Raw genomic sequence first — 26,353 nt, forward strand, 5'->3', positions numbered from 1 at the left:
CCAGTTATACAATTAAACTACACACAAACCCAGGGAACTACAAGGGACTCCCTCTAGTTGCTGATGTCAGGGATAACCTGAGGCACCATCACCTTTAGTATTCCTAGTTCACATCACGTAAGATGGAGTGTCTCCACTGAGTTACCAGTTCCTCCAGCTTTTTTCCAAGCTTGCTTTGCATAGCTTAGCACAGAGAAGCATCTACAAACCCACACATACAAATATAGCATATAGCGTATGATAGCACTAAAAAGCTGCATGTGCTCTGCATGTGTGTATATGCATGCAAGCACATGTTTTTCAGCATGCATGTCTGTATGTTCAAAGGTCTACCTATAATTCCAGGACCTCTGCACCCAGAGGAATTTTTTATTTTTGCCTTCTAAGAAACACGGAATTCATCAAGAGGAAAACAAAAGAAATTGTAATAAACATGAATAGGAAGGAGATGTACCCAATAAGCATGGATAAACAAAAGCCTGATTCATCAACACACTTCAGACAATGCTTGCTACACTGCCTCCACTGGGCATATATGTTCTCTTTCTCTCTCATGCTAATCTTTGAAGACTCTGCACTGGCAGTAAACATTGATTAAAACTATTTGCAATCAATATTTTTATCTGCACCAATATTACTACATACAAAGAAACTTTTGCACAAGAGCCTTTCGTACTCTTCTCCTCTGTCTCACTCTTACATGCACACACACATCTTCATCCCAAAAAATACACTACCCATTTTTTTTGTGGTGTATTCTTTGTGAATCTGGAATAGTGTGTCATTCACTGAACCTGAACCTCACTGGATTTCAGATTCCTAATCTTGACACACTGACATTTCTTTTCCTGAATTCATCCTGCACAACTCTTTGTTTAACCACACTGAAACAGAAACCATGTTTAACAGAGAAGATGAACTCACAGCAGTAGCTTCAGAAAATACACCAGGACAGAAAAGTTTAACCTTCACTAAATGGCCTAGCTCTTACTAAGGTCACATGGAAAGATATCTTTGTATTGATGATAGAACTGGCACACTTTCCCAGATAACTGTCTCACTAATGCTGTTACTTCCTTCAACAAAGTACAAAACGAAGCATCACAAATGGCATAACGCTTGTGTCTAGCAGCTTACTACATTGCTTACGTAACACTGATCCTTTTCTCTTTCATTGAAATTTAAAGACAGAGATTGACTCGTGGGAGCAGTGGTAGTTATTAGCCTATTTTAAAGAAGAGAATTGGTTTAATTGCATATATTATGTTAGAACATGTTGGCATTCCCCATAAAGGCAATGCCTTCATTTTTAAGGTAAATCTATCCAGAAAATTTGTAATTTTGGCTGATTTCATCTGTGCATGTTCCTCTTCTCATGAAACAGAGCAGAAGACTGTGCAAATAGAAGTGAAGAGGATCAATGTAGCACTTCGAAAATAATTTTTTCAACTGTGGAAAATAATCTAAGACAAAGCCACGAATTCTAACAGTTCCATACAGTGGAAAGTTTGAGTATCATCATACCCCAGTTTTAGAGATGATCTTTCTTCCCAAAATTAGCTGAAGCAAATATCCAAACTTTTTTAATACATTGACCAATTTTTGGAACAAGCTCTGGATATGCAGCCTGTGGAGCTCTTCTGTACATTGCATGAAATGAGAATTGTGAAAGACCTCTTCCCCAGAGAACACGATGCCTGTGGTCTGTTGTCTAATATTTCATCTTTCCATTTCTGGGCTGTCATTTGAACTGTAACTATACAGTTCCTTTAAAAATATTTGCACATTTTTGTTCTCCTTCCAGTAAACACTCAGCTTTTCAGCCACTACGAGCACTGGATTCAAGCACACCTCATGCAGCCATTTTTCCACTAGAGGGCAGCTCAATATTTATTGATCATTTAAATTGGCTCAAAGAAGTAATTTCATTGCATTCCTAACCAGTGGGTCCACAACACATTAACTTACTTATAATCTTAAAAGAATCTTCACTGTTTTAAGGAAAAACACAGTGGTTGCCATTTGAATCACCAGCTTATCATGTAGTGCTTTTTAAGAGGTTCGTAGTATCTCTGTACACCAATTTCTGTAGGAACTGCGCCCAGTTGACTTTTTAATGGAAAGCACCATTCCAGGAACAACCCTTTATTTTGCCAGGGTTCCATTTGTTTCAATGGTGCATTTCGTATCTCATAAGCTTATGGTATTTCTCTGCTGCTTGTAAACCCGTATGCTTTACACAGCAACAATAGCAATTTATCAAAACTCGTGTTTTTAAAGGTCAGCATTCTTTTAATACGCACATCTACTTAAAACCACAAATCTACATTAAGCAATTTTTGACAGAAAAGAACCATCTGATTCAAGTTTCCTCATTTTTCTTTTCCTTTTTCCCTGCTATCAAGTCCTCTGTCATCTGTACAAATTTCCACCAGCGTCAGACCACATCTTCAAACCAACATTTAGGACATCTTAAGATTTGCCTGCTTGTACATACTCCTCCTTAAGCTCATCCATCCTGAGCCAACAAGTGACTGCTGTCAATCAGATCACAGGAGCTCTCCCACTGACCTCATACTCAGCTGCATTCCTTGCTAGAGGTCAGCAGGCTCCATCGCAGCTCTACATGCAGTTTAAGGTGACATCTGATTTAAACGAGGCTCTAACCACAGATCTACACAGACAGAAAGCAAAAGCACCCTTCAAATAAGGCCCACAGAGGTTTTGCCATCCCATCCTTTTCAAGTGACTCAAAAGACAATGTTGCCACATCTCTTGGTACCCTTAACTGAGAAGTTCCCCTAATTTTGGTCCTTTATTCTTCTGAAGAGCAGCCAAGAGATGTGTGGATTACCGGGGTTTCAAAGCCAGCTACTAATTGTGCCATCACACTCCAGCGAAGCGTGGACTGAATTCCCAGCCTCATTCAGGGTCCCAGCCCCTCCTCTTACCCCTTTCCACAGCACACTTCACACTACTGCACCACAGTAGTGTACCAGAAAAGGAAAATTTGTACAGGAGTACCATATTAAAACACTATGAGAATACCTTACTAATAATAATGTGTTGTAAAAGTGCCTTTGCCTTCTACAAGCCCTACAAGTCAAGCCCTACAGCTGAAAACTTGAGCTAGCTATCTTCCAAAGATGAACAGAAAAAACTGACCAGCGTGGAGGTTCATTTTAAAAGACACCACAGGGGTCACTTGCAGATTAGGCCTCACATTTTGTGAAAGTTTTCAGATTTGTTGTGGCATTCCAGAGTTCTCCAGGCAAAAAAAAAAAAACATACTGTACAGAGCTTGCAGATGCAAGAGTTGAACTCTTTGTTTTAGAAAATACCAACCTACAATAACAAATCTTTTTGCTATTCACAAGAGAATCATTGAGTATTGCAAAACTTGATAATTACTGATTCATGACAGATTTAGGAAAAACATCAGCTTAAGTAATCAGGTCAGGGCACTGCTGTTGACCACAGTGTTGGCAAAAGAAACAGTTTCTTTCTTCATATCTTTCATCAAAGTTTAACATTTCACAGCATTTAGCTTTTAGCACTTCATTGGTGCAGACCAGTAAACAACAGATAGTTTAAGAACTACAAGTTAACTTGTGTGCAAACGTCTCTACTTAGCATTGTTTCATAATTAATTTACACTGTTGAGTTATGTTTAAATTCAAGTCAGTAAAGTTTTTGAGAATCCCTAATAGTTGTAAAATCATTTATCACTGGTGTTAATAAACACACAACATTGTTAATTTCCCACACACGCTGTTGCAGAAGTTATGCTGTGTCACACATTGACTATTGATAATAAAGATTTCATTCAGGTCCCAAGGTGACAAAAAAAAAAAAAAAAAAAAACCACACACACACACACAAAAAAAAACAACAAAAAACAACCAACCAATGGACAAACCTACTTTTCTAGTATATTTGATTTGATTTTCATATCCTCCTGGAAAATGAAAGAAGAAAAGTCAAGAGCTTTTCCCCAACTGACATTACTCTAAATTAATCCATTCTAATTTCTTCCACATCTACATGATAATCCTTGCCTGACACTGGGGAATCAGCCCAAAAAAGCAAGGGATTTAAAAAAAGGCCTTCAGACTCCAAAAGAACTATTTTGATAGTTCCTATTACCTTTGTAAGATGCACATGAAAAACATCTCCTAAAACTGAGAAACAGTTCATCTATCACAAGCAATTATTCCTTCAGATAGAAAAAAAAGGGAAAAAAAAGTGTTATCCTTATCATTTTACCAACCCATGCTTGGTCTGCTTTATACAACAAAGGAAGAAGGTCTCAGCAATTAAAACTTAATTCACAGAGGCCAACTTTTAAGCATGCCAAACCAGCTGTACTTCAGGAGATATCACAGCTACATTTTCTGCGTAATAGAACACTTTCACTAAATAACAGCCAGGCTGGAAATGCAAACAAGTTGACTGGATGAAGCATGCCAAGAGTCTGGAGTAATCTCATCCAAAGCAACACCTTGTGGCACAGCCATAAGCTGTAACTGTCAACACAGAAGTGTTCTTCAAACACATCTTCTAAAATGAATGTTATGTCACTGCTCACTTTGAACCATTATCAGCTAAAGGAATGCTGTGAAATCTCTCAGCCCTCTACCTTCAGAGAAAAATTATTTATCCTTCCATAAATTCTCCTTGTAATTAAAGCTGAAGAAAGAAAAATCTTTAGTGGAAAACAGGAAGTCAGGGAGGACAGACTACAGCTGGAGGAGGAAGAGCTGTTACGTAATAGCTATGTCCAACTTTGGAGTTACGTGTCCTGTACAGACATATGCTCCATGTTTAACACTCTTACCCCCTTCCTTTCCAAGCACCAGGAGATTATTTTCCTATTTTCACTAGATTATTTTTTTCTTGTTACAAAACTTTTAATTTTCACGCATTTCTACTCAAAAACTTCAGACACTGCCCTCACAAAATCACCATTAAAACAGACAGAACTAACTGTCATCCTTGCAGACTTTCAAACTGAACAGATGATACTAGGGTGAAGGAACTGCCTTCTTTACAGCAAGATACAGCTCTGTAGATGAATCAGTGGTACAGTGCCTCGTGTACTTGGACACTGACTGTTACCTTGAAACCCCCTCAGTTTTCACTGATTTTGTGATACAAGTGCAACACATACAAAAATCCACCCAAACATTACATTTCAATCCCACAAAGGAGGAGACCTGAGTCTGATTTGGTGTTAGTTTAGTAATTACTACTTTATTCAAAAGAAGTCTGAAGTTTCAGTAACTCCACTGAGTGACATCATGATGCAGTAGGCACTTCTTTTCTCTCTCTTGCTTTAGGCTAATCTGCTCTTCAATCAGCATGATGAAGGAAACTGAAGAAACCATGAGAAAAATAGGCAGAGAGCCTTCCCAATAAACTGTAACGTCTTAAGCCTGGAGTCACCTCTGTTGGTTTCATGCCTCCTTTAAAGCAGCAAGAAATTTGCCATGTAACAGCAATTATCAGACCTGTCCCCAGAAGCCATTACACAGCTACTCACAGAACTCTAATACATTCCATAAATCCACTGCAGTCAGACCACATGAGTTTCAGTGCATCTCCAGCACAAGGGAAAGAAAGAATCTGACCCTTGTTCCTGATGCAGCAAGTGCCAAAGAAGCTATTTTATAATCAAGCAATCTACTTTAAGACTTAATTCCCTCATCGTTAGGATGATGCTTCCTAGCATCTACAGCTTACTTAATACTACCAGTCAGGAACTTGAACATTCAGAGAATTGCGTATTAAATGCTTTCCTGAAAGATTTGTGAATTCCAGGTACTTAGTAACAGATAATTAGTAACTCAGACACAACTTGCTGACAAAACGTTGAACCAAAAGCTCTCTTTAGATTTGAGCAAAGCAGAGGCAAGCTTGATCAATTATGCTTTTCTTGCTCCAGTATTTTCTTTTGTTTTTTTGAAGAGGCTGAATTTATGGCCAAAGCCTGTTCTTTCTTAATGGGACACACTCAAAAAATGATTGATGAACATAAGCATAAATGACTGAGGCCTGACATTCTGACACATTCTAATCATTGCTTCTAGAAGTGAAAACTTCTGCAGCCACAGCTCACCGTTTAAAGTGCTGTCAAACACTGCAGTGAGAGGTCTATTTTTTTGAAGAGCAAGGGAGCCGGAGAGCAAAACTTCTCTACATATAATGGAGCAAAAGGTAATAAATAAGGAGTCTGGAAGTAAGTGCTTGCAAGACATTGAGTAGGACCCAAGTAAACGTGTGCCTCCCCCTGCCCCTCTACACGAATGAAAGTAATTTTTTCCAAATGCTTCCTTTTGTTACTGTTTCAGATGAAAAGATATGATGACAGATTGGTGCTCCAACTCTAACTTGCTCCACAAAATGTGACCAGCACCTCTCTTCAAGCTTATACCTATACTTTATCTTACACACAATCATTTCATGTTCAGCAAACTACTTGAACCAACTTTATGGAGCCTTCTGCAGGACATGGAAATGCAGTCACAAAACACTCCCTAGCTAGCAAAGGAAAAGCAGAACTACCGCTTCTGAGAACAGCTAATCCACATGTGGGAACCTTTTTGAGTGTGCTCCATATAGTCAGTGGACAGCCCTGTGAGAAAATAGGCTGCCTCAAAGGCAGGGGGCAATACCTCAGACGTTGTTCTGCAGCCTCCAAAGAGGGGCACTTGAATATTTTAATCTCAAGAACTGTATTTACGACCCACAGCTGCGGTGCCAAAGAGGCCCATAGCCCTGTACACACTGAGCCTATTGTTGGCAAAACACAGCTCTGAGGTTTCTTAAGTGATATAAGTGAATTAACTGAACTAAACTAGGCTGCTCTGGATAGGGACAGAGAGGAGTATTTGTTTTCCCTTGTATCGATCACTGTATTTGAGCCTTTATCACTTTTTTATGTAAGCAGTCTTCCAAATTTAAGTAGCCCCTAAAGCACAGTAAATCATGAATAAGCAGGAACTAATTTCTTGGAGCTTTGGGCTTCCAGGGAAAAAGAACTTGAACCGATTAATAAAAAGAATCCCCGAGTTACATATAACTTAAAATGAGTATATATTGCAAGTTACGTGTCAGTTTACTATCCAGAGGGAATGCTTTGTGTTGTTCTGAAGCCACTTTAAAGGGTTATCTTGGAGACCTGGAGCAGCAATACACCCTCCATCTCCCTCCAAGAACTGAGTTCTTACCCGAAGTGGTTCAACTCCTGTTGAACATATTTTAGGAGAAGGCAGGGATATAAACTCTTCTGTGGCAGCTTTCAGTTGTATCAGCTTGAGGCCCCTTCCAGAATTATGATGCCTTTCAACCACATATATCTGCAAAGAAGGATGAGAGGATAACCCTTTATAATCTCACTAAAAGGAAAATCCCTACTGTCATTTCTCTTCTGCTTTCCACAGAATCATAGAATAGCTGGGGCTGAAAGGGACCTCAAGGATCACCAAGTTCCAACCTCGAAGTTGCAGGCAGGGTTGTCAGCCACTGGATAAAGCACTAGACCAGGTTACCCAGGGCCCCATCCAACCTGACCTTGAACACCTCCAGGGATGGGGCATCCACAGCCTCTCTGGGCAGCCTGTGCCAGCATCTCACCATCCCCTCAGTGAAAACCTTCCCTCTGACATCTAATCTAAATCTTCCCTCCTTTAATTTTAAACCATTCCCCCTTGTCCTACCACTATCTACCCATGTAAAAAGTTTCCTTCCCACATGTTTACAGTCTCCCTTTAATTACTGGAAGGCTGCAATAAGGTCTCCCTGGAGCCTTCTCTTCCCCAAGCTGAACAAGCCCACCTCCCTCTGCCTGTCTTCCTAGGAGAGGTGCTCTAGCCCTCAGAGCATCACAGACTAACACAATTTAACATTCTAGGGAATTAAAGTGCCCTGACATACATCCCGTAGCATAATAATGAAGATATTAACCAGAAAAACTGTGTCTCTGTAGAATAATTAACAGGTTAACTAGGCAGGTTGTTTGCCAAGCTCACCCCCACACAGTTCTAGTAAGAAATGTTGCTGCTTTTCTGGTATTAATAACTTTTTCCCAAAAGAGAGGAAAAGAAAAAAAACTCAGAAAGTTCAGAAGAAGCTTATGAAACCAAATTGCTGCTTAAAAGGTCTGCTGATCTTGATGTTTATGGATTCCAAAAAAAGCAGAACAGTCACTAGCAAGAGTTCTGCTTTACAAATCTGTTCTTCTAAGGTCCTGCTCCACTGCAGCATTTCTGAGATGCCTCGTCGTTGCGCTGAAAGGCCACAGCGCTGCCACTCCATTCTTGGCACATGAGGTTTTGCAGAAAGTATTATGTTAAGGTTTTCAAACTGGATTCATTATACGGATGTCTGCATGAAGGTGTTTAGCACTGTCTGAAAATCCTGAGTACTCAATGTCCTTTTAACTGAGGACAAAAAGCTTGGAAGTACTCAAAACACCTGGAAATCTGTGGGTAAATGCTGTACAGGAATACTGCAAAATAAAATACAGGGCATACTAACAGCTTAAGTCAAAGAATCATAGAATCATTAAGGCTGGAAAAGACTTCTAAGGTCACCTAGTCCCACTGTCAGCCTATCATCACCATGCCACTAAACCATGTTCAGTATTTACACCCAGTCTCCTGAAGCTAAACTGCCAGTTAGAAAGCTATGCCAGTCATACATTTCTATATTTGATTCCAAATATACTTGAACCCTTTTACATTTCTCAAAACCAGAAAGCAGCACAGGACAAAAAGAGCCACCTACCACTGAGAGGAAGGGCAAAGTGGATTTCCCACACAGGGGAAAACTGAGTTTTTAGTCATTCTTGTCTCTGAAATGGAAACATAGTGGCACAGGATGTTCTGCCTGATCCTGCTGTCACTCTAGGCAATCAATGGCAAGGGGCCACAGCAGGCCCTTCGTGGCTGCATAAGGTCTACTTCCCAGACAAGTATCCGGATTCCACTTACTTTGAAAGGCATCTGGTTATCTAAATCAATTCAGTGTCTTTGAAAATTCTTGGTTCTCCCCAGTTCCCTGTGCAAGCATCAAATATTTGCTCCATTTCGTAGACCAAGAGTACACCAAGAAACATATTAAGTGACTTGCACAAAGCTTCTCAGGAAGACAAAGCTAGATATGAAACTGACTCCAACATATTCTGGGTAATACTGGATCTGAATTCTGGCTTTTCTATTTTGCCTCTTAGCCAGAGCAAGGAACTGCACTAACATAGTTTAATCAAAAGGAAACTATACATTCCAGTTAACATTTCAAATATCAAGAAAGCTGTTTTTTTCCTCAGATGGATTATAGTTCTGTGGAAAGCTTCTAGACAGCCCTTACTTTACCCAAACTGGTTGAAACCTCATACACTGTCAGCTTTAAGCTGCTGTATGCAGCACTCCTGGTTCTCCAGAAAAGGGAAGTTTTGATATTACAGAAACGACACATCTACAGTATACGTCTCCCAGTGATGCTTCTCTTATGTGGCATGAGCAAAGAAGAAAAGAACAAGAGAAGGAAAATCACTGGAAGGCACAGCAATGGAAAAGAACTGCTCTGAAAAAGAACACAATTGAACGAGTACCCATACAAGCACAAGTGGGAAGACTATCCAAATTCCAGATAAAATTGCTTAGAAAAATAAAACTTCCCAGTAATTGTGGTGCAAACTAAGGCCTGGATTTATGACTCTTGAAATCAGTTCCCTGATTTGGTGTGGCTGTACAACTGGAGCAATGAAAGAGATAGATAGCTTTCTGCAGGGGCTCCTTCCCCATCTACTCACCCTCTCACTCTCACATTTTCTTTTCATGTCAGAGGTCTGTGATGAGAACACAATACCACACCCAGCAGCCGCACTTCCACTGGACTTTACAGAAGCATACAAAATATGTGATCACATCTCTGTAAATTGCAGAAGCAAAATGGATTGCCTGACAAACTGCATGCAAACCGCACGCTTTGGCTTTCAGTAAAAGTTAAAAATAAGAAATGGCAACAACATTGTATTTCAATATCCTCACAGAGCATTGCTAGAGAACTATATGTGAAATTACAAGTTGGTCCAGTTAGCCAAAGGCCTCGGCACAACAGAAATCATACATCCCCCATACACGAGAAAATACAGGTTTACCTCCATCAGCTTTCTATTAAAACATGAAAGCAATTTGCTAGCAAATTAAGTTCACGCTAAAGTTACACCCTACATCATAAGCGATGTGCTCACCTCACCTCCCTCAAAGATCAACTTGTAAAATCTTACCTCAAATAAAAGCTCGACATTTGTCATATTTAATCAGCTATAAAGTCAGGCATATAATTGTTCACAATTTATCCTTCACCAGCACGGTGCCATTTATGGGTTGAAACATGGAAAAAAAATATCTGACATTTGCAGGAAGTGTGGCAGAAAGGCAGTCTGCCATGTTATCAAAATAATTTATGTGCTAAAATTCCTGTGAGTCCAACATGAAAATAACATCTCCACCATCCCAGCTCTTAGTTCAGACAGCGCCAGTGTTACTTGATATGACATACTGGGGAAAAGAAATCATCTTAAATTGACACTGATAGTCTCTTGAGCTGTCGAATACAAGTTGCTTAAACTTGCTGTGAGCTTGATTTTCTCTGCATTTGAAACAGGAAAAAGGGGGTCAGATCTGGGAGTAGAAGAGATTAAAGTGCAATTTTGTTTTCCGTATTTTTAGGCTAGTCTCTAATATCAATCTGCTCTAAATTATGTCCAGCTGTCTAGTGCCCCCAGGGACAGTTCCAGCAGCCAGAATTAGCTGGAGTGCAGTGACATTTTGACCACACACAGTCTTCCTTCAGCCTACCTATCCTTGGGTTTCTGAGGACAAAAGGGAGTGGCAACAAGCCCTGCCAGGAAAACAAAACACAAACACGCAGTCATAAAAACAGCATGTTAAAGGAAGTATGAAAACCCGTGGTTTTGATAGGAAGCAAAGGCTGAGACGTGACAGAGTTCACGAAAGCCACGGGGAATAGAGTGCATCATTTGCAGAAGGAGCCAGAAACAAGTAATTAGGGGCCAGCCTCAGAGGGCTGCTTCCATCAGTAGCACTGTCAAGTGAGTGTTGCTCTAGGTTTCCCACTCGTGCGCTATTTGGGCTCCTATACTGCAGATGTTGGGACGCACAGCACATTTGCTGCCTTCCTCAGGCCGTTTTTTTTTCCCTGCTGTTTTCTTCATTACTGGCACAGGCTGGCCATGGAGGTCACCACCATCCCTGGAGGTGTTCAATAAAGAGGGTGGATGTGGCACTGAGGGTTTAGTGGTACGGTGGGGATGGAGCAGTCTTTTTCAACCCTAACGATTCCATGATTCTGCTCAGTCCCGCTGCAGGGAACTTGCACGAAGGAGGGGGCGGGTTGGACAGGGCCCTGGGCAACCTGATCTAGTAAAGGTGTATGTTTGGTGCCCTTCTAGGCAGGGGGTTGGAACTACATGATCCTTGAGGTCCCTTCCAACCCGGGTCATTCTGTGAAGGGCTGTGCCCCAGAGGCCGGTGAGCGCGGTACAGGCCCCAGGGCAGCGGGCACGGCCCCGAGGGACACCGCTGTCAGGCGCAGGGTTTGGGTGCTGTCTGGAGCCGGGGTCGGACTCGCTGACCCTCGCGGGCCCCTTCCAGCTCAGCACGTTCTGCGCTCCTGCAGTTCGGCTTCACCCGCCCCGGCTTCTCCTCAGCTCCGGGAGGGCGGGAGCAGGGGGACGGCAGCCAGGCAACGCCCGGCAGCTGCCCGCCTCGCGCCGGGAGCCGAAGCCTGCGGCGCGCTCCTCACCGTGCCCTCCACGGCTCTGTCTGCTGGGACATCGAGCGAGAACACCGGGCAAGAACACACCCGGCGGGATGGAGCTGGTGCCTGCGGACCGGCTGCGGCTACCGGGGCGGGAGGGCTCGTTCCGCTCCCTCAGGACGCGGCCCCGTCCCTCCTGCCCGCAACATGGCGGCGCAGCCCCGCACCTGCTCCGCCTCAGGGCGCTTCGGCCGGCGGCGTCTGGGCGGGACAGCGGGCGCGAAGAGCGGCGAAGGGCCGTGCCCTGGATCCAGTGCCGCCCTGGATCCACTGCCGCCCCGCCCCGCCCCGCCCAGCAGCAGGGCTCCGGCCGCTGAGGGTTCGGTAGGGGGCGTCCGGGGGCCCCGGTAGGAGCCGGGACCGTTTCTATTTAGCTGAAGGTCCGGGGGGGCGGTGGGTGCCGGTACCGCAGCGGAGCCAGCGGACGGACGGGGCCGAGCCACCGCGGTAGCTGTGCCAACGGGAGCAGCCGCCCCGGCCCCGCCGCAGGTAAGAGCGGGATGGCGGGGGGATGGATGCGCCCCGCTGCCCCTTGGGGCAGGGCGGACACAGCTCGGCAGGTGCCCGGCGCGGCGGTGACCGTCGGTGCCGCCCCGGGGTCCCCTCCGACCGTCGGCGGCTCCCTGGAGAAATCGCTTTAGCAGCCGAGATACGGGCTGGCGAGGGTGCCGAGCTGCGTGCTCCTCGCCCGGCGTGCCATTAAGCGCTGTGTCGTTTTAAAGGCGGTTTGTTATTAATTGTAATTATCGCTGTGACTGTTTTTCAGCTGGATCAGGTTCCCCACAGCTGCCGCTCGGGAAGGGGCTGCGTGCTGGCCGCGGTGTCCAGGTAGGACACGCGGCGCGCTGGACACTGAGTTTTCTAGCAAAGGAACGCTAAAAATACCACTGGTTTATTTGTTTTTCTTGCCTTCCAGGTTCATGATGTTGACAGCTATGTTCTTGGCTGCTCTCATTCTTATTACAGTACATTCACAGGAAACTGAGGAAACCATAACGTACACGGTAAGGTTTAATAGAGCGGGAGATGATTGCTGCTTTGCAGGGATTCTTTTCTAAATGATCCTTAAGAAAAGCCAAACTTCTTGCCAACGCGTTGCATGTAATGCAAAGTTGTTTGAGTTTGAGTGCTAGCCTAAAATAAGCTGTTCCTATGCCGAAGGGGTAGTTGAAATGCTGAAGTTTGCAAGGCTGAGCAAAATGGGCTGCAGCTCCCTGTTCTGAAAAGTTTATCTGTGTGCTGTGCCTGATGAACTGAGAGGAACTATGAGGCTTAGCTTTTGTATCCGCCTTCCTCGAGAAAAGGTCCCTGGGACCCTCGTTTGAAGTACTTGGAACTTGATGGATAATTAGGTCAAACATTCTTCTGTGTTTTCCTTTGGATGTTTCAAACTGCTTATAACAACATGCAAGTACTTAAAAAAAAATGCACTGCTCTTAATGAAGCATTTAGCTCCTGGGGTGGTTGCATGAATGTTAGCTGCCGAGCTGCTTCAGACCAGTGATTTATTTATTTTTTCTTCCCACCTTGATCAGTGTCTACAGGAAAACTGAAAGCAGATTCTCCTTACAGCCAGGTGACAGCATAAGCAGTTTAAAGTCCTCTTTGGAAATTCATGGTTCTAAACTTGCTGTGCTCGCTCCTTGGCTTCAATAGTGCATGTCATAGGAGGAGTGGCAATTACATCGGCTTGGGCTGGTAAAAAAAAAAAAACCCGCATTTTTACATCTGATTACAGCTGTAATCCTTGCAACTTGCTTCATATGGGTGGACCTCGGAATATGTATACAGACATCAGCGCAATGCCACACAAGCAGAAAATTCTGCACACATACAGAAAGCTACAGAGCCACAGCCAAAGGCTGAGATTGTGTTTTCTGCAAGTAATCCTACTGAAGTCAGTGGGATGGCTCAGGCAAGTAAAGGTTGCAGAGCTGGACCCTTGCTATAGGAGACTGGGCTGTAGAAGCAATAGGTGGTTGGGAGGACTTCTGTTTAGAGGCTTCTGGGGTCTTTTTAAGTCCCCCTAAGTGGAAACAGATGAATTAAGTACATTTTGAACATTTACACTAATAGAAGGATACTGCCCCCTTCTTTTTTACCATTTGTTACACATTAAAAATAGCATTTTTGTGGTAAGTGTAAATGGTTCTTTTTGTACCAGTAGATTTCTGGCATGCCTGTGTGACTTGGATTCTGGTATTATGTTTTCAAAGAGGTCATAGCATTCAGGTGCCTCAGTGATCATTAGGCTTTTAATCATACAAAATTATTTAACAATGAAAATTTACTGTTGGAAGTTTTACCCTTAGGATGCTACTGTTTCTCATACGTACATTATATTCATTTAGGACCAAATCCCCTTCTATTGTGAAACTCCCTTCGGCTGCAGTAGTAGTTGGACTTGGCTCCTTCCTATTAAATAGACTGCACTCCTGTTGTGCATCAACAGGAACTGGATGATTCAGTAGATACATGAATTAGCTGTTTTCCTTTGGGTTTGGGTTTTCATAGCTACAGTAACTTTGGTGTTGTCAACTCAGTATGTAGTCATTCCTTTAGAGATAGAGAATTGTAATACGCAATTTACTGTCTGCTTACCCCTTCCTAATATTGTAGGCTTTTACTTCCAAGTTGCTGCCAGATCTGGCAGATGGCTAGCGTCACCTGTGAATGAAGAACATATTTTCAGTCCTGTTGCTGAGTCAGTGTCTATAACAAGTTTCTCAAAATAGCTTGAGGATAGTACATGGAACCAGTGAATCTCAGCACCAGAAGATTAAATTTGTCACCTACACGGTTCTATATGGCAGAGGAGTTGCAGTAACACTTAGCTTGCTGGACTCTGGCTAGTTACATTAATTGACTCAGTTCTTTTTTTCTATAAGACCATTAAAATAACACGCTAAGCAGTGCAGGGTGCATATGCACCTGCATAGTGCAGAGCAGTTGATTCATTGATGTTTTAAATGTCTGCAGTAGCTGGCAACATTGTGATGCTTAACTAAGTAATTTCTAGAAATGTAATTGGTGATTAAAATTTACTGCATTCTAGACACTTCAGCGCTTTTGGGCAGAGGGTTAACCAAGGTATTTTCTTAAACTGCAAGGCAGAATATTTAAAATTCTTCCTGATGTTACCAGTCTGCATTGATATGAATAGTTGCTGAGTTCAGTCTTGTTTGAATTCTGTCAAGTTTTATTTATATAAGTAGTCCTGCTGCTATAAACTCTAACCGGTTATCGTACGTCTCACAATATAAATTGTTCTTCCTAGACTGCAGTTCCTGGAGTCACATGGTTAAAGTGCATGTGAATGAATTTCCAGCTGTCATGGGATCTTTCCCCGTGCTAATGGGAGAAAAGATGATATACAGGGGTACTGAGGTCCATTAATCCCTCTGGCATAATTATGCCTGGAATAAAAGACGTTCACTTCTTGGAAGGCAATGTATGAGATCAAAGAAGAAAAACTTACTTTTTCTTTTTTGAGAAGATTTTTTCCATCCTGGTCAGCTGGGTCAGTTGTTTCTATTGAACAAATATCTATTCTGATATATTGTTTTAAAGCAGATGCTTTAAAGCAGATGCTTTAAAACAAAATAGCAAGAAGACAAGAAGAAAGTGATGCTTCCCCCATTCTCATTAAAGCCTTGTCTACTCTGCAAACAATATGGGGACCTTCCTAAGATAAAGCCTCTATCTGTACATGCTTTTTCTTGTGCCTGCCTAGTAGTTCTCTACTAATAGCCATTTTTCTAGCTTTCCAAGGTATAGAAACATTGCATTTCTCCCAGTGTAGAGCTTGGAGTTCATTGAAATGTGCTTATTTTTCCAAAATAAAGAATCCTGTATAGCACAATATTTTTTACCAACATTTTCTTTCTTCTTTTATCTGTAGCAATGCACAGATGGCTATGAATGGGATCCTGTTAGGCAACGGTGCAAAGGTACAGTAAATCATTTCCCAAGAAAAACTTGCTGTTGGAATTATTTCAGTATTGCCACATTCCTGTTTCAAACAAGGAGTGTGCTTGCATGCCTCTTTGTGTTGTTTTATTAATGGCTGTTGCAGAGGATTCTACTGTTAAAAGCATGATTTGTGTTGTTGCTAACCACAGATATTGATGAATGTGAAATAGTCCCAGATGCATGTAAAGGTGGGATGAAATGTGTTAACCACTATGGAGGATACCTCTGTCTACCTAGAACAGCCCAAATTATTGTAAATGAGAGAGAAGAAGCAGCAGCTGAATCCACTAGTGGTCGAAACAACGTCATTCGCCGGACTCCAGCTGATCCTCACCGTGCCCCTCCAAACCCAACTCATCAAATTCAGTGTGCATCTGGGTATGAGCAAAGTGAGCACAATGTGTGCCAAGGTAAGCAAGCTGCTGTGTGTTTTACTTTCAGTATCATTGGATTGCATGTGATAACAAATCTAAACCTGGAAAACAACTGCTTAGATCTTTGAATTTATTAGGAATGTATCTGTACACCATTAAATTGGATGCATACACACCTCCTTAAGGAGGTGACAGGTAACACAGCAGGGCATACTCAAGAGAAACTGTTGATCACAGCCCGAACCTCTGATTAACCATCTGAGGCAAGTGATGAGTCAGCAGTGGGAGCACAGGTGAAGGTAATTCAGCTGTGCTCCTGGAAGGGGTGGAGCTTGGCACCACCTCTCCTAGATTTCACCCCTTAAGGGCTGACCACCACTTAGGCAGCATCTCTTTCTGGAGATTGCTCCTTTACAGAGTTCTTGTGATGAGCCTCAATGTTGGCAAGCATCCATCTTGACTGTGAGCCTCAGCGCTGGTGAGTCTTTTCTCAGATACCCTCTGGCTATCTATAATTACAACTATACCCTTGTATTATCCCAACTGTACAGTGTACTGCAGATGTCTTCTGAAGGTGTGCAAAGCTATGTTTCTGGGTTTTTTTCAGTAAAGTGATGCTGAATGGAACAAAAAAAGAAGTGTGAGCCTTTGCTTAGATCAGATTGTAATGTAGAACACCACAGTGTTTTATGTCACTCATATATGTATGACACACGTTCCTCAAGCTGTAGGAACCAAGCATCTGAACATCTTGTGCTTTTCTGGTCTCTGTGGAAGTAGTCCTACGCAGACCCAGCCAACTTATTTCTAGTCATAGCCTAGCTGCTCTCTGAAACTATGGCAATGAAGAGTTTTCATCTGGGTGTACATACACTGTATGCTGTGCCAAAATTCTCAGAGTATTAGCAATGTTAATTGTATGCGTTCAGGAACCAGACTCACAAGCACTACTGTAAACTAAGACAGTTTCATTTATTATTTCATATAAATAGTTTACTCTTATACTTGCTGAAGTAACAGATGTTTTGTCGACTGTTTTGTTTTCTTTCATAAAAATATATTCTACTCCTTGTTCATAAACTTGGCTTTTAAGCATGTTAGTAGGATACCCGTGCAAACAGAGGGCAAATTGTGACCCTGTGGTTCATCCTTTCCATCTCTGTGGTCCTTAACAGTATAATCATATAAAATAGTACATAAGTGACTATAATCAGGTCATGCCGTATTATACAGTGGTAGTTCCGTTCTCTTTGGCATTTGCATGTATGGAACATTATTTATCACCAGTAAGTAAATTCCCTGTGCTTCTGAAGCATAGTAATCATCATGGAGTCTGGATAAGTTGTTTTCATGAGCAAAGAAAGCCTTGGAGTTACATTTCTACTTTGATGCTCAGCATTTCTGTCCATCTAATTCAAGAATATCAAGTGAAGAGCCTGCTAGAGGAGGGTCAGTACTATACTATCCCTTTAATCTCAAATGCTAATTTGGGGCTACCAAGGAAAAGTTAATGCAAAGGACGGCAAGTTATTTTTTTCCCCAGCTTAACTTAGCATAACACTAGTAGAACCAAGGAGAGAATACTGAACTCCTGTGATTGATCCAGCACGAGTCACTACAGGTGATCCTGCGGTACTATGAAAACTCATCTTCACTGGTGAATTTTCAGATGATGCTGGAAAAACTGGAAGTGTGAACATCAGTCTTGCTGTAATGGCTTTAGGTGTACAAGTAAGTGATCAATATAGTAAAGCTTAATGGCAAATGGCACCAATGTGTTTGTATGTTCTGAGTAAAGCTTGTGTGACAGGGTTAACTTAGACACTGATAAGCTGCTGGGGTTTTTGTTTTGAGAAGTGATACATTATTATCTTTTCTCCATGCTTTAGTTTCCTGGAAGTTGAAACTAAATATTTATATTCCATTTACAAATCTGTGGTTAATTTATAATAACAACTAACTGTTGTTGTTAGAGTACCAGAACTTTTAACTAACAGACATACAAACTATGGTGAAATCTTGAGCTTTACTGAGTCAGAGTTTTGCTACTAATCTCCCTGTGCCAAAATTTCATTCTAAATGCAGAGAGTATGGAAATGTTGCTGCTTAAAAGCTGAAATATATTGCACTGAATGCATTCCAGCTGGAGAAAATGTAGTGGGTAGTGTGCTTGAAAGAAAGGATAAAAGACTTTAGGAGCACTTAAAGCATGCATTCAACTTCATGATCTTCACTACTGAAAATATCTTATAAAAAATAATCTTGATCAGCAATGGTCCCACTGTGGTTTTATTTAATTATGGTTAAAAGACTTTGCTATGATAACTGCTTGAGGCTCCTAGGGAGTGTAACTTATACCTATAGTCACACTTAAGCTTGTTTTATTGTTTAGTAAATCAAATATGAAGCCCAGCTCCTTCTAATTGTTTGCAGATGTATGACATTTTTTCCTTCCAGTCCAGCAGCACTAAGTATTTTATAACCAGTGTGAAAGTGTGGAGACCTCTGTTTAAAACAATAACATGCTCTAAGGAGCTATATTACTGACATCATACTAGAGTAGTAGGGGCCTCCTGTTACAATACATTGTCCATTCCCTTTTTTTAAACATTGAATTGTGGGAGTACGATAGGCCAAACACATGTTGGTTTTTGTGTTTGGAATGCACAAAATTCATGCAGGAATGACTTTATTCATGTTTGACTGAGTAGCTTCAGTAACGTACTGAGCTTCATCATCAGGCAAAGCAAGACACTGTATGGCCAGATCCCATTTCTGTTGGTAGGATAAACATTTTTGGAGGTGTGGGGCTCGCTGCACTTCTTAATCTAACATGGCTATGTGTCTGAGCTGCAAGAGTTTTAATATCTTCTTAACCTCTGACTTGAAGAAAACAAGTGGAAGTTGAAGTTTTTATCAGTGTTTAGTACTTTTTGTCTCTGCATGCTGATGCTTGTTAGAGGCCACACAGCATACTAATAGCACTGATGGCATATTGGCAGTGAAGCACATTGTGTTGCAGAAGACAGAGCTGCAGAAATAACTGTGATGTACGTATGCTGTATGTGAAGGTTGTTTTTATAACTTCCCTTGATCCAATCCATGTTCATGTCTAACTGTGGTTGTCGGAAGCATAGGTAGCAAAACTCTGAGAAATTCTTAGCATGCTGTATCTGAATAGTAGGTGCCAGGAATCTCCGAAACCAGTGAGAAAGTGAGGAGAGTTTATTTTGGAGAAACATTTTTCCACGTGTACATAGAAAACATACAAAGTAATTATGATTTAATGCAAAACAAATTAAATGCAGAATATAAGGTAATGTTGATCCCACACTAGTTCTTAATAGCACTTGGAGTGCTGCTGAATTGGTCATCAGGCTGATCCCATATGGCACCTACCAGCGTTTTTAGGAAACCATTCTCACTTGCCAATACGAGAGTATTGCTCACTCTTGGAGAAGCCAAAAACAGAACAAGAAATATATTTAAGTAAATTATTGATCTCACTAATACACAGGTACTTTTTTGCCTCCTTATAAACAAATACTTGAGTTCTGTTACCTGCCTACAGAACTGAATTGTTGTTAGACTCTGTGATTTGAGTCTGCTCTTATTGAAATCAAAAGAAAATCACCCAATTAAGTCAATTTTGTCAAATGTAGCCTGCAAGAAGCCACGAGTTTTTCCTAGAATGTCATAACACTTACATGGAGAGGGTAGAGGGGAGAACAGGCTGGCGGGGGGGGGGGAAGGAAGACGCAAAGGTGCCAAGTAACTTGTGAATTTGAGCAGGGAAAGTTTTGGGCTGTTTGTATTGCATTCCTGTCATGCTGGCAATACAAGCTCTAAAGCAATCAATTTTTTAATTATTTTTTCTCTTCAGACCACCCTCATTAGTTTAGCTTCCTATATCTCTGCAGCCCTGTATTAATTTTGCTTGCAAACCTTTGCACTACTGTGACTATAGAGTGCATAGAAGGGGAGCTGTAATATGATGGTCAATGCTTTTTACATGAAAAAATGGTGCATTTATTCCAGATAATTCTGCCCAAATTTGCTGTTTATTTCGCCCACCTTTAGTAGGGAGGAAAGAAGTTGACTTTTCTTTTTCCTGTTCTCTGTTTATTTTTTTTCCCTGTAAAATCATTTTAGAGATTCCTTCATAAGTAGGGTTCTGGGAGAGGGTTAGTTTGGTTTTCTGATAGTTTCCTATGTAACTTACATCCAGTTTCGTCTTTTATCTTGAGAAGTTGTGTAAGTTTAAAGTTAAGTAACTCTAAATTTTGCATCTTTAGGTTTCCTTTCTTAGGGGGAAATAGCTCATGATGTTTTGTTTTCCATACTAAAATTACTTTCCATAAGACCTATACATGAAAGAAGTACGCAGAGAGTATAAACTACAAATGGGATAAATACATGTGCATTGAGCCCAGCTCTTTTCAGAACTAGCCTCAGCTGGAGAGGCTTGCTGTGCCTCCAGTCAGGCACTCTTTCTTGACATTTTGCCTTGGGTGTATAGTACGCTTCTGAGACACACATCCTAATGAGCTTTCCCCTAACTGTTCTTCAAGCTGCCCTGCAGAGCAGTCTTAGAACATGAAATCCCAATCCTGTTCAGATGCAACTAAATCTGAAATGCGCTGCGTGAGTGTTGATAATACTTCACAGCCACTGATGAGTGTTCAGGCTCCAGGAGCAGAGGAAAGCAAAAGCTTAGAGACCTTAAAAAACAAATATGCTGGGATATGAGAATGCCTACAACAGCTTTTCAGTTGTTCCTGTTGTTCATAATTATTATGTAAGCTAGACATAACTAAAATTCACAACAAGAACATAGTTCTAACCATGTTTTAGGCTTGCCCCAGAAATGTTCTGGGGAACCTCTTGTAAAATGATGCCTGCAGTCAGAATTCAGAGCAGCATCCCCAATGTTCTCCTTGCATTTAAGGAGTTCTTTTAAATTACTTTTAGGATGACTTTTAAAGAGCCTGTGTTCAGTTCTGGAATTGTTACTCTAAAGAAATGATTAGTTGGAGGATGGGGCAAGGAAAAGAGCTGTGGTAGGAAAAAATAAAGTCTAGTTATTTATTTTAGGAAGACAATCCAAAGTAAGAGTACTCTAAGAATTGCCATTAGTTCATCAAAGTGCTTATGCAAGCAAAGTCCAGCCATACATGTTTGCTGCACTTCAGCAAATGGAGAACACTCTGCCATCAGTAGCCAACCTAAGAGACCAGCCTCGTTATAGATGCCATTTGAATACTAGTTCCTTGAAAAAGCCATAGGAATTTTACAGATCAAAGAGAATCCACAGAAAAATACAAACTGACACTTTCACAGCTCTTTGTACTGAGTGTTCATGGAAGCCAATTAATTTCTTGTATGTTTGGGTACATCACACAGAGATTGTTTTTCATCAACTCATCCCAAACCAATTGTTCAAGCTGTTAAGCTGTGAAAATGTGGCAGAGTCCTTTCTGGAGCTTCTCCTCAATAGTCACGAGGGGCCAGAGAAGAGGTCACAAGAAACATGTTGTTTTGAGGGCCCGAGGGCCTGCTGTTGGGCATTTTCAAGATTTGGCCACTCTAAATCATCTTCCCATCTGTGCTATTTGCACAGCTGTGAGTGTCATGTCAAGACCTTGGATGGATATTCTCTGTTCTGTCTGACCATTTTACTGTGAACATCCATCACAAGCATAAATACTAGCAGCTGCTTCACTTCCTTTAGTTGCTTACTGCTTTTCCATTATTCTGACCCCTGCAGGAATATGCTGAGTCTGTTGCCATTAAGATTCATACCATATGCTAATCATGCCAAATGTCCTAGATTCACGCAAGCTTCCAAAAGTTGTATTTACCTTAGCTTCTTGAATTGGGATTATGCAAGCAATTGCTAGACTTCAGGTTCAAGTTAAGTAAACTGGCTAGCAATCCTCACGATTTCTAGTTCAAGAAATGGAGGACTGTAGAGTAGTCATGCTGACAGTCATACTTTTGGGTTTAATTTGTTGATTGTTGGCTTGGCAGCTCTGAGGAGGCTAGCGCTTTGATAGACAAAACATAGCAAATGTATTCAGAAGGCATAGAGGAAGTCCAGCCCTTCAGCCATCTGTCCTCCTTCACACTGTCAAGCTGCAAGCTGGAGATCTTTTACATAACTGTATGGGAAACTATTAATCACAGCCTGAACCTCTGATTAACCATCTGAGGCAAGTGATGGGTGAGCTGTGGGAGCACAGGTGAAGGTAATTCAGCTGTGCTCCTGGAAGGGCTGTAGCTTGACTCCACCTCTCCTAGATCCCACTTAAGGGCTGACCACCACTCAGCATCATCTCTTTCTGGAGATCGCTCCTGTGTGGAGTTTTTGTGTCAAGCCTCAACACTAGCAAGCATCCATCTTGACTGTGAGTCTTTTCTTATATACCCTCTGGCTATCCATTCACTTTGTAATTACAACTATACATTTGTATAATTACAACTATACAGTAACACAGTCAGAAATAACATTGGATAGCAAAGGGGAAGAGTGTGCTCATGTATGATTCCACTTGGGCATCTCAGTATATCTGGCACCTTGTTAAAAGCCACAGAATATATTGATATCTTTTGTAAGGAATTTAGTGCATCTGTAGTGAAAACTTGGTTGAAAGCATCCTAGGAGTTGATAAAATCTACAAGGGAAGATAACTATTGTCTTTTGCATTTGATGGCATTAAGTAGCATGAAAATGATTAGTGAGAGCGTGGGCTAGGTTTGGGTCCTCATTTCAAATCTTGCTGTTAAGGATTTGTGGCCTGCAGAGTTGCAGTAGTACAAAGTTTCCACAGCAGTGTGAGGCCATCCCAGCAGCTGATTGTGGTATCTTTTGTGGCTAAAGTTACAATAATATCAATGTCACTGTGCACAGGTTCCTTCTGCCTTACTTTAATGGAAGAGTTACTGCATTGTTCTCTGTTTCTGTTTGCAGTCATCTGTCTGCAGTAATCCCAAACTACTGCATTAAAATTCTTTAGCTTGCTGTTTGCTTAAGGTAATTTTCTGTTCACCAGCATTTTCTCCTGTTTTTACACATGATTCCTGCTTTGTATTTCTTAGGCAAGAGCATTTCCATGTTGAAGTACGCTGTGTTTTCATATTTGAAATTTGGGTTACACCCAGTCACTCTTTCTAACCCTAGAACATCCCTAAAAGGTAGCAGTGTTACTGATGGATACTTCTTAAAGGTCCAGGACATTTATAGATGTTTCTTGCATATCTCCAATGTGCAAGATTGCAGAATTTAGTAAACTAATGCAAGAGCAGAAGATCAGAACTGCTATTTTTTGTTTTTTTTTATTCTCGTTTCAAGTTATTTTCTTCATTTCTCTGTGATAATGGCATCTGAGGATGGTACCTATTACTTGCACTTGATGTTCTATATGTGCCAAAATATTCCTAAAGAAGGAACAAAGCTACCCACAGATGCAGAAACAGTCTGATTGCTCACTATGCCTTGTAGTGACACCTACGTTACTTTGCATGTCCTTTACTAAGAATAAAATAAAAAATAGTCTGCTGTAGTGTAGTCAAGTGATCAAATCTCAGCTGTTGTTCTTCAAGAATATTTACCCTCATTTTTCTCTTTGTGAGGCTTTTGGAACTTTGCCTGCCAAAGTTCAAGTGCTTCTATCTGTAGGACCCAAAGATTTGAACTTGGCCACTAAGATCTCTTTTCCCTGTAAATTACAAGAATATATGGAAGAAATTATCAACCTGAATGATGTTGGTGAATAAAAACCTTGACATATCAAAGATAGCAAATTGAAGATGAAAACAGGTAACTAAGCTTTTTCTTAGTACCCAAAAAGCATTAATTTTAGATAAAAAGCTATTTGCCATTATGCGCTATGGTAGAAAAAAGAGAAAACATGCTAAATGGACAAGAATCCTGTTTGCACCTTCTTTCATTTACATTTTAACTTTACTGAAAATACAAGAGGGATTTACAAATCAGAGTTATGAAATAGTTCAACATGCATGCAGATATCATGAAATACCTTTTATGCTTATTCACATTTTTGTGTTTTATTTGCTGCACTGAAAATCACATTAACGTTTGAAGTTGTACATATAGCAGAGAAGTGACTAATTTCTGTTTTGTATAATTACATGGAGAAGCCTGCAGCTTTGAAGCTGAAAAAGGTACTAAGAAAACATTTGTTAGACATGCTTTTGGAAATTACATTGCTCAGAAAAGGTTCCTGGAGCACCGGCATGAATTAGAGCTTTTCTGGCATTATATATACCCTAATTTCTTAACTAAGCATTTTTAGAACTAGATTTTCAGTAGACCTTTACCTGTTTGTGACTGTCTTAAAGAGTAACTTAACCTAAGTGAAAATTGCTGTAGCCGTAGCTATTTTGCTTACAAAGTCATTGTCGAGTACAAAGTAATTGTTGCATTGTTAGGTTTTTTGCTTATGGTTGTTTTTTGTGGCTTTTTTGTGTTTTAATTTGGGAAGCTCTGAATCTTTCCTTATTAGCTCCTAATAAAAAATTCTGCCCTTTCAGCGGGTGTATCTAGGCATTGTTTAAGCCCATTCAAAACAGTTCTAAAAAGGAGAAATCATGGCTTTCTCTTCCAAGCTGGATTTAATCTGGAATAAATTTCTACTCTAATGCATGACCCGATGCAGTATGATATAAGCAAATGTGACATTGCACTTGAGGGTGTTCAGTCCACGCCTGAACAGATGTTTAGTGTAGTTTCTTGAGTACAAGCAGAACTTGTTCCAGGACTTTCATATGCATGTGTATGCATGGACTTTCTGTTAACAGGTAACTGGTCATAATGTGTGCATTCAAATTTCAGTAGATAGCAAAAGCAACGGGGAGCGCAGTGATTTCAGAGTTTCAAGAATGAAAGGCTTTAATGAATACTTGTTTTCCAACGCACCAGCAGAACCTCCAGCCTGAGTTTTCAAAGTAACTGATGACTGTCCACCCGTGAATTTTATAACAGAGAGGTGGCTTTTGTTATGAAAGAGTACTGGCCAATAGGAAAGAAAAGCTTTGGTAAGTCAGGTAGCAGTTTTGCTGTGTAAAACCAATGTCTGTACAAAGGAAATGTAGAAGTTTGCTTTTCAGATTTACAAGATTTAAAGACTTTAGCTAAAAAAAAAAAGGCATCTGTGGGATTAAAAAAAAAATAGCATGAAAACGAATGAAACTTAACAAAGCGAGCAGGAGGGTGGGTTTGATTTCAGGTAACTTGACCTAGGTTATAAAACTATCCTGATCAGGTAATCTCATTCTCACTGAGATTTAGTTTTGTTTCTAGGATGCATTAGAAAAGAGCTTGCATTAAATGGAATTTGTAGAAGGCAACAAACACAGTTCAGTATTGGGAGAAATTTCATCTAAGCTGATAAGGATAGCACAATCTTAAGAAATATAGTCTTTGTTAAGTACCTACCAGCTGTTGTACATCAGTTTTGAAGCTGTTTTGTTTTGCACCCGTATTAACAGATCTTGTACTTTTCTGTCTTCCTGTATTTAAAGCGCTTTCTCAGCAGATAAATGTGTTCTCAAGGTTCTTTCTCATCAGGAATCTTCCTTATCCTCATAGCTTTTAGATGGTAGATGTGAACCAAATAAAACCATGTATTAGTTGTCACACATGGAATTAGATAAACAGTACTTCAGCAGACAGCATTGCAGTTAGTACGCTGTCATGTAAGAAATAAACAAAGCTTTGGAATACCCATAGCCTGTAGAAGATACGTTTTTACTTGATTCCTTACACAAGTGTAGGGAAATAAATCAGGAAGGTGCACAAAATCCAAATGTAATTCCCAAGCATAAAGGAAAAAAAAAGACCATTCTCATGCAAAGTCATCCTGCTTGCATCCTGTGTCTAGATCTTCCTTAATCTAACCTGGCTTAATTTATAGTATCAGGACAGAATAGTAGTATCAGGACAGAATTTCTTTCTGGCTCACTCCTTGTACGTTTCTCAAGTAGAAAAGTCGAGGATGGTTGCAAGACCATAAGTAAAGATATTGCAAACATTGCAGGCCTAGTGCAGCGAGCATTGGACAGGCAGGTGAAGATGGCATATCAAAGTCAGCCATCCATAGTGATGGGTGCTGCTCTGCCTCCTGGTGTTTGTGGAAGCA

At 41.0% G+C, this 26,353-nt stretch overlaps 1 protein-coding gene and 1 long non-coding RNA gene across 6 annotated transcripts in view; one reads left to right on the top strand and one right to left on the bottom strand.

Moving 5' to 3' along the window:
* Positions 1-12,153, bottom strand: part of LOC107310815 — an 84,653-nt gene extending 72,500 nt beyond the window's left edge. For 2 of the 3 annotated variants that reach the window (XR_001553738.2, XR_001553737.2), the window contains exons 1-2: positions 11,833-12,153; positions 7,230-7,358 (exon numbers count right to left, since the gene is read on the bottom strand). This is a non-coding gene — a long non-coding RNA (uncharacterized LOC107310815). The remainder of the gene's footprint in view (positions 1-7,229; positions 7,359-11,832) is intronic. The other variant, XR_001553739.2, reaches the window with a different exon arrangement.
* A 74-nt stretch (positions 12,154-12,227) lies between these two features.
* EFEMP1 (EGF containing fibulin extracellular matrix protein 1) overlaps positions 12,228-26,353 on the top strand; it is a 51,065-nt gene continuing 36,939 nt past the window's right edge. For 2 of the 3 annotated variants that reach the window (XM_015856797.1, XM_015856799.1), the window contains exons 1-5: positions 12,228-12,336; positions 12,614-12,675; positions 12,764-12,851; positions 15,749-15,797; positions 15,969-16,229. In XM_015856797.1, coding sequence (XP_015712283.1) covers positions 12,768-12,851; positions 15,749-15,797; positions 15,969-16,229 — 394 coding nt within the window. In that variant the 5' untranslated portion in view covers positions 12,228-12,336; positions 12,614-12,675; positions 12,764-12,767. The remainder of the gene's footprint in view (positions 12,337-12,613; positions 12,676-12,763; positions 12,852-15,748; positions 15,798-15,968; positions 16,230-26,353) is intronic. The other variant, XM_015856798.2, reaches the window with a different exon arrangement.

The sequence above is a fragment of the Coturnix japonica genome, chromosome 3 (assembly GCF_001577835.2).
Source record: "Coturnix japonica isolate 7356 chromosome 3, Coturnix japonica 2.1, whole genome shotgun sequence".
Lineage (NCBI taxonomy): Eukaryota > Metazoa > Chordata > Aves > Galliformes > Phasianidae > Coturnix > Coturnix japonica.